Source organism: Phascolarctos cinereus, unplaced genomic scaffold (genome assembly GCF_003287225.1).
Source record: "Phascolarctos cinereus isolate Bilbo 61053 unplaced genomic scaffold, phaCin_HiC Scaffold_5;HRSCAF=322, whole genome shotgun sequence".
NCBI lineage: Eukaryota > Metazoa > Chordata > Mammalia > Diprotodontia > Phascolarctidae > Phascolarctos > Phascolarctos cinereus.
This window is the reverse complement of record NW_027555958.1, coordinates 21,775,345-21,793,581: the sequence shown is the minus strand read 5'-3', so window position 1 is coordinate 21,793,581 and position 18,237 is coordinate 21,775,345. Positions and strand designations below refer to the sequence as shown.

General features: G+C 47.0%; 1 protein-coding gene across 5 annotated transcripts in view; it reads right to left on the bottom strand.

The window, feature by feature from the left end:
- GTF2IRD1 (GTF2I repeat domain containing 1) overlaps positions 1–18,237 on the bottom strand; it is a 229,666-nt gene that overhangs the window by 30,068 nt on the left and 181,361 nt on the right. Inside the window, exon 23 of one of the 5 annotated variants that reach the window (XM_078154722.1) lies at positions 9,242–9,312. The exons of the other annotated variants lie outside the window; for them this stretch is intronic. Within the exon in view, the coding sequence (XP_078010848.1) occupies positions 9,257–9,312 (56 nt within the window). The 3' untranslated portion in view covers positions 9,242–9,256. Of the gene's footprint in view, positions 1–9,241; positions 9,313–18,237 lie in introns of those variants that run through there. 5 annotated transcript variants of the gene reach the window in all.

The following is an 18,237-nucleotide window of genomic DNA, read 5'->3' as shown; positions in this document are numbered from 1 at the left end:
GGCCAGATCATGCTCTACAGGAAGGGTGGAAAAAGCACTCTGTTTGGAGGCAAAGGGCTTGGGTTCAAATTCTGATTCTTCCTTGCCTGACCTTAGGAAAGTCACTGAACTTTGCTGAGCCTCAGTAAAACGAGTGGAGCTTGACTCGGTGGCCTTTCGGGTCCCTTCCAGCTCTATATTATATCTATGATCCCAAGTCGCTTCAGCTCCACGACCTCTGTTTCCTCCTTTGGAAAACAAAGGGGTCAGACTAGGGGTGTCTGAGGTCCCATCCAGCTCTATATTCTAGGGGTCCCTGGTAGTAGGGAAGGGAGGAGGTGGCCCTTTCTCACCTCCCAGCCAATCGGGTTTTTCCCTTATTCTTGATGTGAATATCATAGCTCATGTGCCCCAAGAGTCCATGGTCCCAGCTGAAGGGAGCGTGAAAGCATTAAGGCAGGGGTGGAGAACCCGAGGCCTCACAAAGGGCCGAGCTTGAGGACCTAGAGGGCCTGTTAGAGTACGAAGGCAAAGTGGGTCTGATTGAGGTCAGCTCTGCATTCCCTACCCCATTTTGCCCCCAGATAGCTGCCAGCCTGTCCTTATTCCCTGAATATAAGCCCTTGGAGGGCAGGATGTTGTTGCAAGCACCTAGCAGCAAGCCTAGAATATAGTAGGTGCTTAATAATCGCTCATTGGATTGGGTCATTTTTCCCCCATGCGGCGTAAATCAGTCCTAACAGTGGGATGCCAGCTCTTTGCAAGGCTGAGATAAGGGGAAATACTCATGGTAGGGAGTGTAAGATGGGATCTCAAGGGCCCAGGGTTCCTTAGAGCCTCGACTTGGATGAGCCTTGACTCTTGTTCCTTTTTTTTTTTTTAATTTTATTAATTTATTTTGATTTATCAACAATCACTTCCATACGCTTTTGAGTTGAAAATTTTCCTCCCCCTTTCTCCCCCTCACCCTCCCCAAGACGACGCACAATCTGACACAGGCTTTACATTTACATTCCTATTAAACATATTTTCACATTAGTGAAGTTGTAAGTAAAAATTAAAACCAACAGGAGGAACCATCAGAAAGAGGAAACAAAACTCAACAGAAGGTAAAAATAAGTGAGAGCGATTCGACTTCCATAGTTCTTCCTTTGGATGTGGACAGCATTTTCCATCCCGAGGCCTCTGGAGAGGTCTTAGATCCTCATAATGCTGAGAAGGGTTCAGTTTAACAATCTTAGTCATTGCCTAACGTGGCTGTTATTGTGTACAAAGTCCTCTTGGTTCTGCTCACTTCACTCAGCATCAGACCATATAAGTCTTCCCAGGTTTTTCTGAAGTCAGCCTGTTCATCATTTCTTATAGCACAATAGTATTCCATTACATTCATATACCACAACTTGCTCAGCCATGCCCCAGTTGATGGACATCCTCTCAATTTCCAATTCTTTGCCGCCACAAAAAGAGCTGCTATGAATATCTTTGTACATGTGGGTCCTTTTCCCATTTGTTTGATCTGTTTGGGATATAGCCCTAGAAGTGCTATTGCTGGATCAAAGGGCATGCACATTTTTGTAGCCCTTTGGGCATATCTTGTTACCTTTGTGGTACAGTGGAAAGAGTCCTGGATTTGGAGTCAGAAGTCCTGGGTTCAAATCCTGATTCTATCATCTTTGTGACCTTGGGCAAGACACTTAAACTCACTGGGCCTTGTCTCCTTTTTCTGTAAAATGAGGGGCTGGACTAGATCAAAGGTTCCCTTCCAGATTTAAATCTAGGATTTCAGGACCTGGGTTCAAATCTAGCCCTGCTATTTGCTGCCTGTGTGACCATGGGCCACTTCCTTTCTATGGGCCACTTCCTTTCTGTCTCTGGCTCTCAGTGTCCTCACCTGTAGAATTATAGGGTTGGCTACATCTTAGCAAGTAGGTAGGGATGAAATGAAAAGCACTTGTGACAACTGGCTAGATCAGGAAGCTATGTTGTGCTATGGACAGAGCTGGGCCTGCAGTCAGGAAGATCTGGGTGTGAATCCTGCCTTACACAGGTACTAGCTGTGTGACTCTGGGCAAATCATTCAACTTCTTTAATTCAGTATGCTCATCTGTAAGGAGGGTATTATAATAAGAGCACCTATTTCACAGGGTTGTTTCTGAGGGTCAAATGAGGTAACGTGTAAAGTGCTTTTCAATAAACCTTGAAGTGATATACAAATAGTAATTATTATTATTATTATTCACAATAACAGTAAACTTGGCTTTGTAGAAGGAGAGTGTCAGCCCTACACAGAAACCCCGGATGATACACCGCTGCTTTCCAGATAGTCTAAATTCCTTGGTGTGTCATTCAAGGCCCTCTCCAAGCTTGCCTCCAAATGACACTTCCAGCCTTAGCTGTCCTTAGTCCCCTACACATTAGACTGATCTGTTCCTGTCAGCCTGCTCTCCTTATTATTCCCTGAAAACAGAGCTGTAAGTAGGAATCTTGGTGCCAGGGGCAAGGATACTGTCCCATGGTGGAGGAGACAAAGACATAAGTGGCTTTGGGATTAGGGGACCGGATTCAAATTCCTCCCTCTCACCACCTGTGTGACCTTGGATCAGTCCCTAACTTCTCTGGGCCTCAGTTTCCTCATGTAGAAAATGAAGGAGGTGGGACTCTGAGGTCCCTTCTGGCTCTACATCTAGGATAAGGTCAACAGGAAGGAAGAAGAAAGGTGGTGGTGGGGAGGAGCTCAACCCAATACCATCTGGTAGCTTCCAATTTCCACTAACCATTCTTGCTATTTCATGACCTGACTCTTCTTTCTCCTCCCTGCCAACCACCTGACCTCACCTCCCTTTAGGTCCTGTCTTCTTCCATTAGAATATAAACTCCATGAGGGCAGGGACTGTCTTTTTGGCTTGTATTTGTATCCCCAGAGCTTAGCACAGTGCCTGGCAGTGGGCCTCAGTGCATTCTGAGTACTTAATAAATGGTCTATTTATCCATCTATCTTGCTAACTAGGTGCTAAGCTCTGTTGTTTTTTAGCTGCTCAGGGACTGCCAAGAGCTGTCAGAGCTTCCAGATTCAAATGTCCTCTAAATGTGAAACCCTGGGGCAATGCCTTACTCTGTTATTCCCAGTGACAGATCTGCCTGGATATGCCAAGCATATTTCTCTTACCAGACTTTCGGTTCTCTGCCTCTCTGTCCTTCAAAACCCAGATAAAATCCTATCTCCTCCAGGAAGCACCCTTGACCACTCCTTACTTCATTTAGGTTCTCAATCTGTACCGTTCATCTGGCACTTATCACCCACAGTTTCGGTTTTCCTTTCATGTGGTTATATCTGTCCTATCCAGAATCTTCACTAGGGTAATGGATAGATTTGGCTTTGGACTCAGGAAGACTTGGGTTCTGCTCCTGCCTCTGACACACAATGGCTGTGTGACTCTAGGCAAGTTACTTAACCTCTCAGTGCTATAGGCAACTCTCAAAGGCTGTTTCTCCTATGGATAAAATCACAGCTCTGTCCCCTTCTCCCAAAAAAGAGTCTTATCCACATCTAGGTTGTGAGTTAGGTTTCAATATCAGCTTTCCTCCTGACTCATTGTGTGACCTTGAGCGAGTCACTTAGTTTCCTTTGTTTCCTGAGCTATAAAATGAAGAAAAAGGACTAGTTGGTTTCTAAGTTCCCTGTTGGCTCTGACCTTCTGTACTTATGTATCCTCTACAGTCTCCACCTACAGGTTGAACACGTAGCTGTTGCTCAATAAGGCCTTTTGATTGGGTAACTGATGGAAGGGCCAAGGACACATTCCTGAAAGGATTCTACAGAGGACCGGCTATTCTGCAGTCTCAGACTGAGGCCAGTTGGGTATACTAGATATAGAGGCAGGAATCAGGCTTGAATGACCTTCCCCAAGAGAAGGAAATGAAACTCGGGGAAGAGTCTTCTAACTGATGAAGATCTCCCCCTCCTCCCAAGATAAATTTCCTTAGACCCAAGACAAAAAGAGGAAAGTTTCCAAAGCCTGCTTCCTGACTTCACTGAGCTCCTGGGGAATGTGGATACGTGTTCAGCTGCAGAGCTCTATTATTGTTAGAATAATAATAATAAAAATTTAAAAATAATTATGTTCTCTTCCTAGGTGGTTCTGCCATCTCCTTATTCCCCAGTGTAACTCTGCCGGCTGTCTGGGCCTGGATCTCCTTTCGATACCTCTTATATGGGCTCCACTGAGGTCTATCATGCCATCTGGCAAGGGATCTTGATGAGTGCCAGCCTGGTACAGTGGAATAGGTTCAGGCAAGGAGCTGACTTGGCTCCATGATTAACTAGCCCTTGGCAAGTCTCTTTTTTTTTATTTTTAATTTTTTTTAGGATAGGCAATGGGGTTAAGTGACTTGCCCAGGGTCACACAGCTAGTAAGTGTTATGTGTCTAAGGCTGGTAAGTCTCTTTCTTTCTCTGAGCCTCAGTTTCCTCATCTTTAACACGGGGATGATCTCAGTGAGAGGCCTGGAAGATCCAGTGAGCTAGCAGCTCTCATTTTTATAGTACTTTAGGGCTTACAGACAGCTTCTCTCCCAATAGCCCCTGGGATGCTTAGGGCCAGAGGATCAGAGACCTACACCAGAGGCCAGCTGGTCCAACCCCCCCGCATTTTACAGATGAAGAAATTGAGGCAAACAGGGTTCAGTGACTTGCCCAGGGTCACACAGCCAGTAAGTGTCTGATGCTGGATTTGAACTCAGGAAGAGGAGTCTTCCTGATTCCAAGCCCAGTACTCTACCCTAGTAGCTGTCCTAGTACCACAGAGGTAAGTGTTAAAGGTAAGATTTGAATCCAAATCCTCTGACTCTGGAGCCAGCCTCTAACAAGTATTCATTGAATAAACATTTATTAAGAATCTACTGTGTGCCAGGTGCTGTGCTGGGCCCTGAGGATACAGAAATGAAAAGGAGTTTACAATATAATAGGCCAAAACATGCGCATAGATAAGTAACAGGGTACAGAATATCTACAAAGCAAGCACAGAGGAACTTCAGTTGGGGGGAGGGGTGTGTGGAATCAGGAAAGGAGGTAATGTCTGAGCTGAGCTTGGAAGGAAACTAGGGATTCCAGAAAGGGGAGGGGTAGAGGAGGGTGCACGAGGCATAGGGGACAGCCTGTACAAAAGCCTGGAGATAGGAGATGGAAAAGAATAGGGACTAGCAGGGAGGCAGTGTGGATGGAACAGAGAGTGTGTAGGGGGAACCAACTGTAATAAGAGTGAAGAAAGGATGGGCCTTCTTCAGCTTTTAAAGGTCTTTGTGAATGTCACACAGGGCAGCTTACATGTTACCCTGAAGGGAGAGAGGAGTCGCTCCACCCTGGAGAGCTGAGGAGTGACAAGGTCAGAGTGTAACAACTCCATTTTACAGATGAGGAAACTGAGGCTTAAAGGAGCAAAAGTGACTTTCCAAGGCCACAGAGCTAGGGAGTCACAACCAGACTTCTCAAGGGCAGGGACTGAATACTGAATACAGGCTTAGCCAGGACTTACTGAAATGAATTAAATGTGAATGAACATGAATGAGCAAGATGAGATGGAATTCCACCTCTAGGGACTTTCACAGAACCAAAGAAGGTTAGAACTGAAAGGGTCCTTACAACATTGAGTGTCAGTGGGACAGAATCTTAGAACATAGAATGTCAAAACCGGATAGAACCTTAGAACAAAATTTCAGAGTTAAGTGGAACCTCAGAACACAGCATCATAGCAGGAAGAATCCTTACAACATAGAATGTCAAAGTTGATAGAGGCTTAGAACACAGAATATCACAGCCAGAAGGGACTGTGGAACACAGATTTTCCAGTGCTGGATAGAACCTTACAACATAGAATGTCAGAGCTTGAAAAGCCATTAGAAGACAGAACCTTGGAACGCAGATTGTCAGAGACAGAAAAGACCCCAGAGGACAGAATATCACAGGGAACCTAGATCATAGGATGTCAGAGCTTTCCTCTTGCCTTGATCATCTGGTCTAAATCTTTCATTTGACAGAGGACGAGCCTGAGCCCTAGAGTGACTCCTGGCATTCTGCCTAAAAGGAAGTATACACAGACGCAGATAAGGAAAGAAATTAACCCAAAGGAAGCGGTGTCCCCCTCTTCCCTACTTTTGTAGGATCATAGGATTTAGAGCTAGAAGGACACTCAAAGGTCATCTAGTCCAATCCCCTCATTTTACAAATGAGGAAACTAAGGTCCACAGGAAGGAACTCACTTGGAGTGACTGAAAGAATAAAGACCAGGGTCAGGATTTGAACTCATTGCTTCTGATCCCATATTCCAGGCTCTGTCCCTACATCATACGGCCTCTATCTTGACTTTTAGATTGTCTTGATTCCTATATGCAAGTGCACTCTCTTCCTTTCCTCTCTGTGAAGTAGCTGGTGGCCCAGTGGATAGAGCACTGCTGTGGGCCTGCAGTCATGAAGACTTGAGTGCAAATCCAGTAGCAGACGCCTACTAGCTGTGTGACCATGTGTAAGTCACTTAACCTCTCTTGGCCTCAGTTTCCTCTATTGTAAAATGGAGATGATAATAGCATCTACCTCCCAGGGTCATAGGAAGGACTGAATGAGGCAATACTTGCAAAAAGCACATAGCATAGTAGGTGCTATATAAATGCTCCTTCCTTTTCTTATTCCTAGCCAGCTTAGACTTTAAAAAAACCACATCTGAGCTGATTCGCACTTGGCAGAAACTGTCATGAGGGAACCAGGACAGTCTCTGAGTAGACAAGAGGAAATCTGCCTGGTGACCTCAAAAGGGAAAGCTGGCCCTGCTGAGTGACCCTACCCTTCCTCTAGGCATTAGTCTCTTGATGGGTAAAATGAGAAGGCCCTCCCAGACCTGCCACGATCCCAGGGGAAAACCATGTGGAGGAATAGAAAACACAAAGAATGAGGGAAACGGACACTGGGTTTGTTCAACAGTGTGGCCTGGGGGAAGCCTCATAGAAAAGACAGAGCTGGCCTTGAGGGGAAGTCCTGCCTAGGACCATTACTAACTGTAGGACCAACCTCTTAGGGCCTCAGGTACCTCCGTAGGACTCTAGAACGGGTGGCGATCTCCACTGGTGGAAGGATATTCTTCACTGGGATTCCCTATGCAATGTAAGCCTAGGCCTCGCTTCAAAATAAATAAATAAATAAATATGTAAGGGTACCTGGAGAATCTGCCTTCCAGGACAAGCAAGGTGGTTCAAATGAGATAATGTTTGGACAGTGCTTTGCAAACTTGAAAGGGGTGTGTAAATGCTGGCTATTCTTATCATTGGGAGAGGAAATGGAGCCAACCGAGGCCTGGCAGGAAAGTGCCCTAGGGTCAGGATTTTTGTCCCCTTGTAATGTGGCAGCAGGCTTTAAAATTTAGCTCCTAATCCCCTTGGGCTGTTGTTTTCTCTTTCCAGGGGCCTTCATCATCAGCTCACCCAAATTCCTATTCCTCTACCCAGGGCTTCTTAAACTTTTCCCACTGACTCGACTCACAGTTTAAGAAGCGCTGCTGTGGGAAGTCTACACAAAGAAAGGGGGAGGGCATGGGCTGGGCGATATGTATGTATGGGGTCTTTCTGGGGGATGGTTGACTTTTCCTGATATATTCATTTTGGAATGAAACAAACTCGTCCTGTGTTCCAAGTTCTTAAGCCACCAGCGTCCCCCTTTCAGGCGACCCTCGGTGGGCACTCTTCATTTGACCAATGTATATGGTGGAAAGAGGGTTGGTTCTAGTGTATGAAGACCTGAATCCCCTTGGCTACGGTCAGCTCAATCCATCCCTGCACTCATCTGACCCAGCCTCAGGCCTCTGGAGGAAAGAACTCATCCCTCCTGGCCCTGAGGCATACATGTACCACAGATTCTAGGGCTCAACCACTCCCCTGGGCCCGTGGGCAGCTCCACGCCACCTGCCTCCCGGCTCAGGCTTGCTGTTCTCTTGGGAAGATGAAACACTCTGTATTTATGAGCTTGGGTCACAGTTTCCATGATGCATGTTTTATGAACCTCCCTTCCCCTTACAAAGAGGTCTCGATGATTGTTACTGTATTTCCTGACAGGTTAAGCCAGGGCAAGAAAGTATCCTTCTTTGTCCTTTCTCCTCATGTATCCCTACACTCCTACCATCCCTCGGGCTCGGCTCAGAGGATCAGAAATGCTGGAGTCAGGAGGGACCTTAGACAGCTTAGTCGCCCAATCACAGAACTCTAGCAGATCCCCGGAGGCCACCTAGTCCAGTGTTACTGATGGGGAAACTGAGGCTGGGGAGGCTGTGCGAAATATCCACAGAGGTGATATTTGAACCAAGGTCACAGAATCATCAATTGATAGCTGGAAGGGGCCATAGACACCATCCAGTCTGAACTCCTCATGTTCCAGATGAGGAAACAGAGGCCCAGGAGGCTTTGGAATGGGCCCAAGATCACCCAGGATTTGAACCCAGGTCCTCAGACTCCATTTGCAGTGCCCTTTCCACTTTCCCATGCTGCCTCCTCTTCCAGGAAGTCTTCTCGTTTCCCTTCCTCCTAGCCAGGAATGACTGGGGAAGCTTCATGGAATACTGGAAAGAGGTGCTGGGTTTGGAATAGGAGGATCTGAGCTGACATATCATTTTTGCCACTTATTAGCTGTGTGGCCTTGGACAAATCCCTTCATGTCTCCGGGCCTCAGTTTCTTCATTTGTAGAGTGAGGGGGGGTTGGAATAGATGACCCCTAGGGGTCCTTCCAGCTCCATGATCCTGTATCCTGGGAGAGCCTCTTGGGAACTCAAACAGGGCCTGGGGCCTCCCACCAAGACTGCCTGTTTCTTAGACAGTCAGGAAGGCGCTGCCTCTGGTGAACTGAGCATGGGTTAACTAGGTCACCTGGCCTCTCCTGTGTTGACTGACTTAGTGATGGTCTGGATTCAGCTGGCACCCAGAGACGCAGAAACTGGGAGGAGGGACTGATGGGAAAAGGAAAGGGGGAGGAGAGGAAAGGGTGTGTGTGTCTGTAGTGTGAGTATATGTGTCGTGTGCATGCACACAGTGTCCACGTGCATGTAAGTATAAGTATAAAGTATATATGTGAGTGTGTTTGAGAGTAGTGTGTATATGTAGTTGGTGTGTGACTGTAGTGCTTATGTGTGTATACAGTGTAGTGTAGTATGTGTGTGTGTGAGTAGGTGCGGGAGAGGCCCTGAGTGGGTGGATGAGCCCCCAAATCCAAGAGTTGCCTGCCCCCACCTAGGGCCCGCCTGCTGGGCTACATACCATTGGTAGGAGCATAAGCTTTTCCCAAGGCTGTAATCCGTCTAGGGGCTAGGGCACAAATTAAAAGAGAGAGAGAGAGAGACAAGAGTAAGTAGGGCGCTCTGGTTTCCTGTCCTCTCCTCCGCTGTGGGTATTGAGCGGCAGCTCTGGGGCCTGAGCTGTTCTGGGAAATCAGATTTCAATCCTGCTCCTGCAAGGGGCCAGGGAAGGTAGGGGTGGGAGGGAGACCTCAGGGTCTGACTCTGGCAGCTGAGGCAGATGCCTACACTGGAGAAAAGGGGGCATAAGGCCCCTGGGGCTGGGGCCCCACCCCTCTCCAATTTCAAGCAGCAGGCTTCTTCTTGGTGTGGCCCAGAAAGAGATGGACCCTTGGGCTGGAAGCCAAAAGCCCTTTGTTATTCTGGGCCTGGTGGCTTGGGGAAGGGTCCCTCAGTCTTCCTGAGCCTGTTTCTTCAGCTATTAGATGAGGATAACAATGCTTGACCCATGGAGGATAGGAGGAAGCCTCATAAACAGAAGAGCCACCATTTACCCTGGGGTTGGGAAGGACTAGGCTGGTTTGGGATAAATAGAGAGGAGGAGAAAGGCCTTGTAGGGCCAGGGAGCAGTGTGACAGGGGCCTAATGATGGAGGGATCGTAGGGCAGGGAGGACAGCAAGCCAGTGAGCTGCCAGGTGCGGCGGTGGGGGCAGGGGCATCGCCAGGGAAATGGGAATGAGGGTTGGTGCAAGTGGGGACATGGCACCGGAACTGAGCGTGAGATAAAGCTGCAGGGGAAGAAAGCCTCAGATGGCATGGCTGGTTTCTTGATAAACTGCAGAGGTCAGATTAACTGATCTCCATGGCTTGGAGATTTCTCTTTTCTTCTCCTCTACTCTCCCCTCCCCTCTTTTCGTCTTCTCTCCTCTGCCCTCCTCTTCTCTCCCCTCCTTTCTTCTCCTCTGCTCTTCTTTCCCCTCCTTTCTTCTCTCCTCTTTTTCTCCCCTCCCCTCTTTTACTATTCTCTCCCCTTCTTTCTTCTCCTCTTCTCTCCCCTCCTTTCTTCTCTTCTCCTCTCCCCTCCCCTTCTCTCCTCTTTTTCTTCCCTTCCCTCTTTTCCTATTCTCTCCTCTCCCCTCTCCTCCCCTGTTCTCCTTTCCTCTCTTCTCTTCTCTTCTCTTCTCTTCTCTTCTCTTCTCTTCTCTTCTCTTCTCTTCTCTTCTCTTCTCTTCTCTTCTCTTCTCTTCTCTTCTCTTCTCTTCTCTTCTCTTCTCTTCTCTCCCCTCCTTTCTTCTCCTCTCCTCTCCCATCCCCCTGCAGCCCTAGGGAGAGCTGTGGGGAACAGTGTCCACAGGGACCCATGGCAGACAGGCTGTTGTGCATATTAGAGTTTTGAAAATTTACATTTTTTTCAATGAACAAAAACCTCTTTTCTCGTGTGCTTTAGATTAAGGCTGAAAGGAATCTTTTGAAATCATCAGCCCCTGATTTTAGACAGCAGAAACTGAGGCACAGAGAGCAGTGACTTGCCCAAGCTTCCACAGGCAGGGAAATAATTGAGCTGGGACTGGAAGCCAGGTCCCCGGCCTCCAAATCTAGCTCTCTTCCCCCTCCAGCAGCTTCCACCTCAGACCTCCTAGTCTCAGAGTCCCTCTGCAGGGAAATCTGTGCCTGAAAAAAAAGGCCAACGCATCTCAGCAGTGGAAACAAGCTAACACCCAATTTGGGATCCAAATGAGAACAGGAAAAAAACCCATGCAAATGGCCCCCACTATTGACCTGCATCTGATGTCCTCAGGGTGGGCCTCAGGGAGGCCCTTGGCTTTTTGCTGGAACCACACCTGCCTTTTCCATTGAAGATAAACCCCAAAATCAAGACTGTAGAGCTGGAAAGGACCTTGGAGATCATGTACAGATGAGGAAACTGAGGCACAGAGAGAGGAGTGGTTTGGTCATGGGCCTATAGTAAGTTAACTTGCTGTGTGACTTTGTGCAAGTCACTCCCCTCCTCCAGGTTTCAGCTTCTGTCCTTAGAAAAATGGGTACAATCCTACCAGTTATGATGCTAAAACAAGCACCCCAGAATTCCATGTAAGCACCAACCTTCACAATGGGCCCATGGGGGAGAGGATACAATGATTCCTGGGCCTTAGCACCAACATTCCTAAACTCCTTTCTGGCTGTCCCTTTGGGGTTGGTTTATAAGCCAGAGTCAGGATTAGAACTCAGATCTTCTGAGTTTTGGAACAAGCTGTGTCTCCCCTACTAAACTCAGAAAGTACCTGACGTGGAAGAGACCCAATATGAGGCTCAGAAAGAGACCTTAAAGGCCAACTAAACCAACTTCCCCATTTTACAGAGAGGCAAAGTGAGGTCCAGAGAGGGGGAGTGATTTACCCACAGTGATTCAGCCAGAGAACTTCTGACTCCTAGGCCAGGTCAACGAATGATGATGGTAAAAGTAATTGCTGATGCTTAAAGCAATCCTTTAAGGTGATCACAGATCCTGAGCTGAAAGAGACTTCAGAGGCCACGCCCTCATTTTACAAATGAGGAAACTGAGGCCAGGGGGGTTAAAGAATCTTAGGGCCAAGTGACCCGACCTCCTTATTTTGCAAATAGGGAAACTGAGGCCTAGAGATACACAGTGAATTGCCGAAAGTAATACAGGTAAATAACAGAGCCAGGATTTGAACTCAGTCCTCTGACTCCCATTATGTTTATTCTCAGGCTTTCTCAAAGTTCTTCAAAGTACTTCATATACACTATTTCAAGTGATCCCCACCACGATTCTCAGCATAATAGTGGGGGCTTTTATTATTTCCATTTTACAGATGAGAAAACTGAGGCTCAGAGAGTGACTGTAACTTGCCCATGTATGTGTCAGAGGCTGCCTTTAGACCAGGTCCCTCCTGACTTCAGACCTAGTGCTTTGCCCACTACTCCATGAAGGAGCGCTGGGGGTGCCCTGATATCTCAGGAGCGGGGTGGCTAGCTGGGGCATGTGGTAAACTCCTTCACTATCTTCCTTTTCTTTTCCATTCTTGAATCTGGACTGACTTGGGATTTTATCAGTGTGGAAAGCTCCTTCCACCAATGCAGAATAACAACCCATCTGTAACTCCTAGTCTTTGAAGGCCTTAGAGTTTGGGGCACCAAGTAGTTAAGTGCACTCAGAGTCATACAACTGCTATGTGTCATAGGCAGGACTTGAACCCAGTTCATCCCTATTCCCAGGCCAGCTATCTGCTGCTACTCCAGGCGAACTAGATGCTAAGCTATGTTGTTTCTCTGCATAATGATAGAGTGATGAAAGGACAGAGAGGAAAGCAATCCAGGGAGCTGCCAGATGTGGCGGTGGGAGGTGGGGGGCATCTCCAGGGAAATGGGGAGTGAAGGTTGGTGCAGGTGGGGGCACGGCACCGGAACTGAGCGTAAGATAAAACTGCAGGGGAAGAAAGCCTGGGATGGCATGGCTGGTTTCTTGATAAACTGCAGAGGTCAGATTAACTGGTGGTGATGCTGCCCCCCAAATTTTGCAACCTGAGGAAAAGCTCCAATCACCCCAGCCTAGTTACATCTCTGACAATATTCCTGAGACGATCTCCCTCAGGACACTACCGCACCGAATACAACCTAAGACTGCATTATCTTCTTCATTGGCCACTAAGTCATGATGTTGGCTCATACTAAACTTGGGGTCACCTCTACCCTGCAGGGTTTTCTCCTTCTATTATAGCCAGCTTTCTCTAGTTGCTTTCATCAAATCATGTTTAAATGGTTCCCATTCTAGGGTGTCTCTCTAGGGCTCACTTTGACAATTTCCTATACCCTTCCAGCATTCCCGTTACTTATCATCAGGAAACTGCCCTGGACCAACTTTATATGATGTGAAGGGCATGAGGGAAAGCTTCTATTTCACAAATTACATCCCCCCCCCCCACAAGGGCTTGGCACTCATACCTGAAATTGCACATTAGAAATGATTCCTTTAGCTCAGTTTTTCTCTTTCGGGGGGCACAAATGTAATTTCTCCTCCCTAATGATAAGCCTTACTATAGGAGTTTGTCATATCCCTGTCTGAGAATGGATTTGGATGGCCCGAGGAAAGAGGCACCAGGGACCTGTTTTGCCAGGTGTGTCAAACGTCAGGAAAGCCAAAGTTTACCCAGCTCAGCATTTTGATCAGGGTTTTTGCTCCCCACACTAGGCTCACTGGCATCGATCTCCTCCTTCCTCTCCTTCCTGAATACTCTGCCCTGCCCCAGACTCTCCCAGACTCCTAACCTCCCAGTCCAAAGAACCATCCACTATACTGCAGCTCCTTCCTTCCCTGGGCGGCAGGGGTAGAGGAATCACAGACCTCCAAGTTGGCAGGGATCTCAGCCCAACTAGGCCAACCCACAGCTGAACAAGAGACCTTCAAAACAATAACAACAGCAGTACCAGCAAAAATTTCTATAGAGCTTTAAGGCTTGAAAAATGCTTTCCATGTATTTGAACCTCAGAGCAACACTGTGATATAAGTGCTATAATTATTCCCATTTTGCAGATGGGGAAACTGGAGTGATAGAGATTTAATGACTCTGTCTAAGGTCACACAGCTGGCTGGGGCCTGAGGTGGAATTTGAACGCAGGCCTTCCCGACTGCACAGTGCCTGGCACACAATCGGTGATGAATAAGGTTCCATAACTGAGAGACTGCATCTGTGCTGGAGAGCGTCGCTTTCTGAGTTAACCTCAGTCTCCTCTAGCTCCTTCCTGGCCCTGGCTCCATCGCACGGCCCACATGGCCTTGGGGAAAAGATGCCCCCTACTCCTTTGTCTAGCCTCTAAAATACAGTCTTCTTCCTAATAGCTTCTGAGCTCAGGTTTCATGTGCCAGCAACCAGCAACCAGGCTCCACCGCCCACTTGGATGAGTCATAGCTTGCCTCCCCCTATGGGAGGGGGGAGAATAACATATAATCAAATAGTGAGGCACCCTGGCACCCACGCAGGGTAATTCCCACTAACAGCCAGGGGACAGTCATTTTGTCATAGCCTCATCAGTGCTAAGCTGTGTCTGCTGAGCTCACCAGCCATATGCACCCTTGGCCCCCTGCCTCAGCTGAAAACGCCCAGATTCACCCCCAATCCTGCATACCCAGGCACCCACCTGCTTCAGTAGGGGCAGCCTCTCCAGGCACCACGTGGGAGGGGACTCATCAGATTACAATCTGTAAGGAGTGCCAGAAATAAGCTAGCCAGCCTCACCAGGTAAGGAAACTGAGGCCCAGAGAAGAGAGGTGGCTTGCCTAAGGTCACAGAGCTAGCAAGGGACAGACAGAGGATTCAATCTCAGGTCTTCTGACTCCAAATCCTGCACACTTTCTACATTGCTATTCCTTCTGTTTAGAGGTTTCAGAGTTGGAGGGGATCTAAGAGATCCTTGAGGCCAAAGGTGGGCAACCTTGCTTCTAGGTCATTGCTTTCATTTCACAGAGGAGGAAATGGAGGCATGGAAGGGGTTAAGTGACTTTACCAAGGGTTACACAGACTGCAAGTAGCAGAAAGAACTGGAATTTGGACTAAGGTCTTCTCACCCCAAATCCTGTGCTTTTCCCACCATGGAAGTGGCTACAGCATCAATCAGTTGATTGCTCAATCAATAAACATTTATTAAGCATTCAATATGTGCTATTTCTGTATCTAGGTAAGGGCAAGAAGAATAATGGGCCCCCTTTCCCCCAAACCCCAAGGGTTTCTGGGCAACTGTGGACATTTAACACAGGCCAAGAACTGACCTGCTTCCCCACCCCCTGCTATTCACAAGGGTTCACTGTGGATTAGGTGGAAAGAGTCTTGGAACTGGAAATAAAGTGGGTGCTCGATGGCTAGGGATGGCTATTGCTCTCTCCTGCCCATAAATTTACCTTCTTTATAATTTGTCTATACTTATGCACGTGCTGTCTCTCCCAGTAGAGAAGGTAAGCTCCTCGAGGGTATGGACTATTTCATCATTGTCTTTGCAGCCCAGTGCCTAGCATAGAGCCTGGAATGTAGTAGGCACTTAATAATTCCTGATTAATTACACTACCATAGAAACCATGGATAGGAAGTGTGGGAAGACGTGAATGAAGAGATGCAGAAAGCAGAGGCTAGAGGACCACAAGAATGTCAACAGAAACAGGACATGCAGCTGAATTCAAATTCAATATGATTATCAACCGCATTTGGGGAGAACAGATGTTAAAACACTCTTTCTTCCTCTTGACAGAGAAGCTGGAGACTATGGTTGCGGAATGTTGCATGCACTTAGCTGTTTTGTTTGGCACCCTGTTTTTATTACAAAGGAGGGTCCTATGGTGGCAGGGGTGACTTACTGGGAAATGATTGTGATGTAAAATACAACAGGTAGCAAATTCTTTCTTTTTTTTCCTTTTAGGCAATTGGGGTTAAGTGACTTGCCCAGGGTCACACAGCTAGTAAGTGTCAAGTGTTTGGTCTGAGGCTGGAATCGAACTCAGGTCCTCCTGACTTCAGGGCCAATGCTCTATCCACTGCGTCACCTAGCTGCCCCTTTTTTTCCCTTCTTAACAGAGGATCTTAGGGGCAGCTAGGTGGTGCAGTGGATAGAGCACTGGCCCTGAAGTCAGGAGGACCTGAGTTCAAATCCAGCCTCAGACCAAACACTTGACACTTACTAGCTGTGTGACCCTGGGCAAGTCACTTAACCCCACTGCCTAGCCAAAAAAAAAAAAGAGGATCTTAGGGGCAGCTAGGTGGCAAAGTGGGCAGAGTACTGGCCCTGAAGTCAGGAGGACCTGAGTTCAAATTTGATCTCAGATCAAACACTTGACACTTATTAGCTGTGTGACCCTGGGCAAGCCCCAATTGCCTAAAAAAAAAAGGGGGATCTTGGAGTGAGAGTGAAGAGAATGGAGCTTCAATCCCACTCTGCTAGGTGCTACCCTTTTGTCTTTCTGTTACTTCCTCTTAGTCTCAGTTTCCTCATCTAGAAAATTAAGGGGTCGGATTAGGTAATGTTCCTTCCCTCCAGCTCTGACATTCAGTAAGTCTATCTATGTCCATCTTGTCTCCCCAAATGGAGCATAGGTTTCCCAGACCCTGATCTGCGTCTTCTCATCTCTCCTATAGTGGAGGCCAGCACAGGCCTGGGCACACAGGGAAGACTAGGATTTACAGCTTAAGGAGACCGTGGCTCCTACCCCCACCTCACCACCCCTATTTTACAGATGAGAACCCCGAGGTGCATAGAAATGGACTGACTTGCTCAAGATCACACCGGGTCAGACCCAGGCTTCCTCACTCCAGGCCCCGCATTCCTTCCACTGTATGGGTTCTCCATGGAAGGGCTCCGTACAGCTGCGTTGGAGCACGTGAGCTCTCTATTACAGGGATACCTGAGACATTCCAGGCCTGTCTTCTCTCATCTTCAGCCCACTTAGCCCTTTGATCACTGCAGGCCTTCTGGCTGCCGTCTGAAATGTGAGAACCTTGGAGATTCTCCTTGAGACCAAATGGATTTGCTGCCCCCACTGTAATCAGGAAGGACCTGGCTACCACCTGCTGGAGTTTCAGGATGTAACCCAAGCTGGGCCCCACCAGCCACCCTTTGGAGCCTGGATGGAGTCAGTGAGATGATTTGGAAGGAAAGAGGGAGGAAGAGAGGGGAAGAAAGGAAAGAAAGCGGGCTGGATCTTGGGCAAAATGACAAAGTGGAAGGTTTGTCAAAGAGGCAATAGAATTATTGCAGTAGCCTCTTAATGGGTATCCCTGAGTCCAGGGTGTCCTCACCCCAATTCATCCTCCACAGAGCTGCCAAATGTTGATTCCTATCCCGAGATTCTAATGCAAGGATATATACACACGCATGTATATGTGTATATATGTACACGCAGGTATATGCATATGCATATAGACACACAGACATGTATATATGTGTATATATACACATATACACACATATAATATATATACATACACACATTCACAGCAGTATATTATTACATCACAGTAAAGAGCTAGACACAAATTCGGTGATTGTTAATTGGAGAACAGCTAAACAAATTGTGATATGTGAGCTCAATGGAATATATTACTTCATATTAAGAAGAGACAAATGCAAAGAACTCAGAGAAGCATGGGAAAGATGTAGCTGAATCGAGGCACAGTGAAATAAGAAGAACCAATGTATACAAAGACTGCAACAATGTAAATAAGGAAGAATAAAAGCCTGAAACTGAACACAGTGTAATTACAATGGCCAAGGGTGACCCCAGAGAAAAGGTGAGGAAATTTCTCCCCTCTGCAGGGGTGGGATACAATGGGTGTGGAACACTGTATACACGATTAGAGTTGGTTGATTTTTATCATAGGATCATAGAGCTAAAAGGTTCATTAAGTCCAACCACCTCATTTCACAGATGAGGAAACTGAGGCCCAGGAATGGCAAGTGACCTACCCAAGGGCAAAGAAATAGTAAGAAGTGGATCCAGGATTCAAAGTGAGGTCTTAGGATTCCAGCTTTCGCCTTCTTTCCATTGTACCACACTGCCTCCCAAAGGCATGGGTTGGTTTTGCTGAACTGGCTTTTTTTTCCTCTTTAGAAAATTTTGTGACTTAATTTTTCTTGCTTTTGTGTATGTTTTCTTTTGCAACATGGCTAATATGGAAATATGTTGTACACGACTTTGTGGATAATGGATATCATGTTGCTTGCATTCTCAGTGGTTGGGAGAGGGGTGGGAGGAAGGGAAAGAATTTAAATTCAAAATTTAAAAAAAAATGAACGTTAAAAATCATCTTTAAAAATGTAAGAGGGGAATAGTCCATGAAATAAATAAAAATTTTTCAAAGGATAGTTTGTTACAATGGACGGCATGATCTCTAGGGGGCTGAGAGGCAGGGAAGGCTATATTTAGAGAGGAATGTGATATAAAAACAAAAGATATCAATAAAAAGAAGATTAAGCTTAGGTCTAGACCTGTTG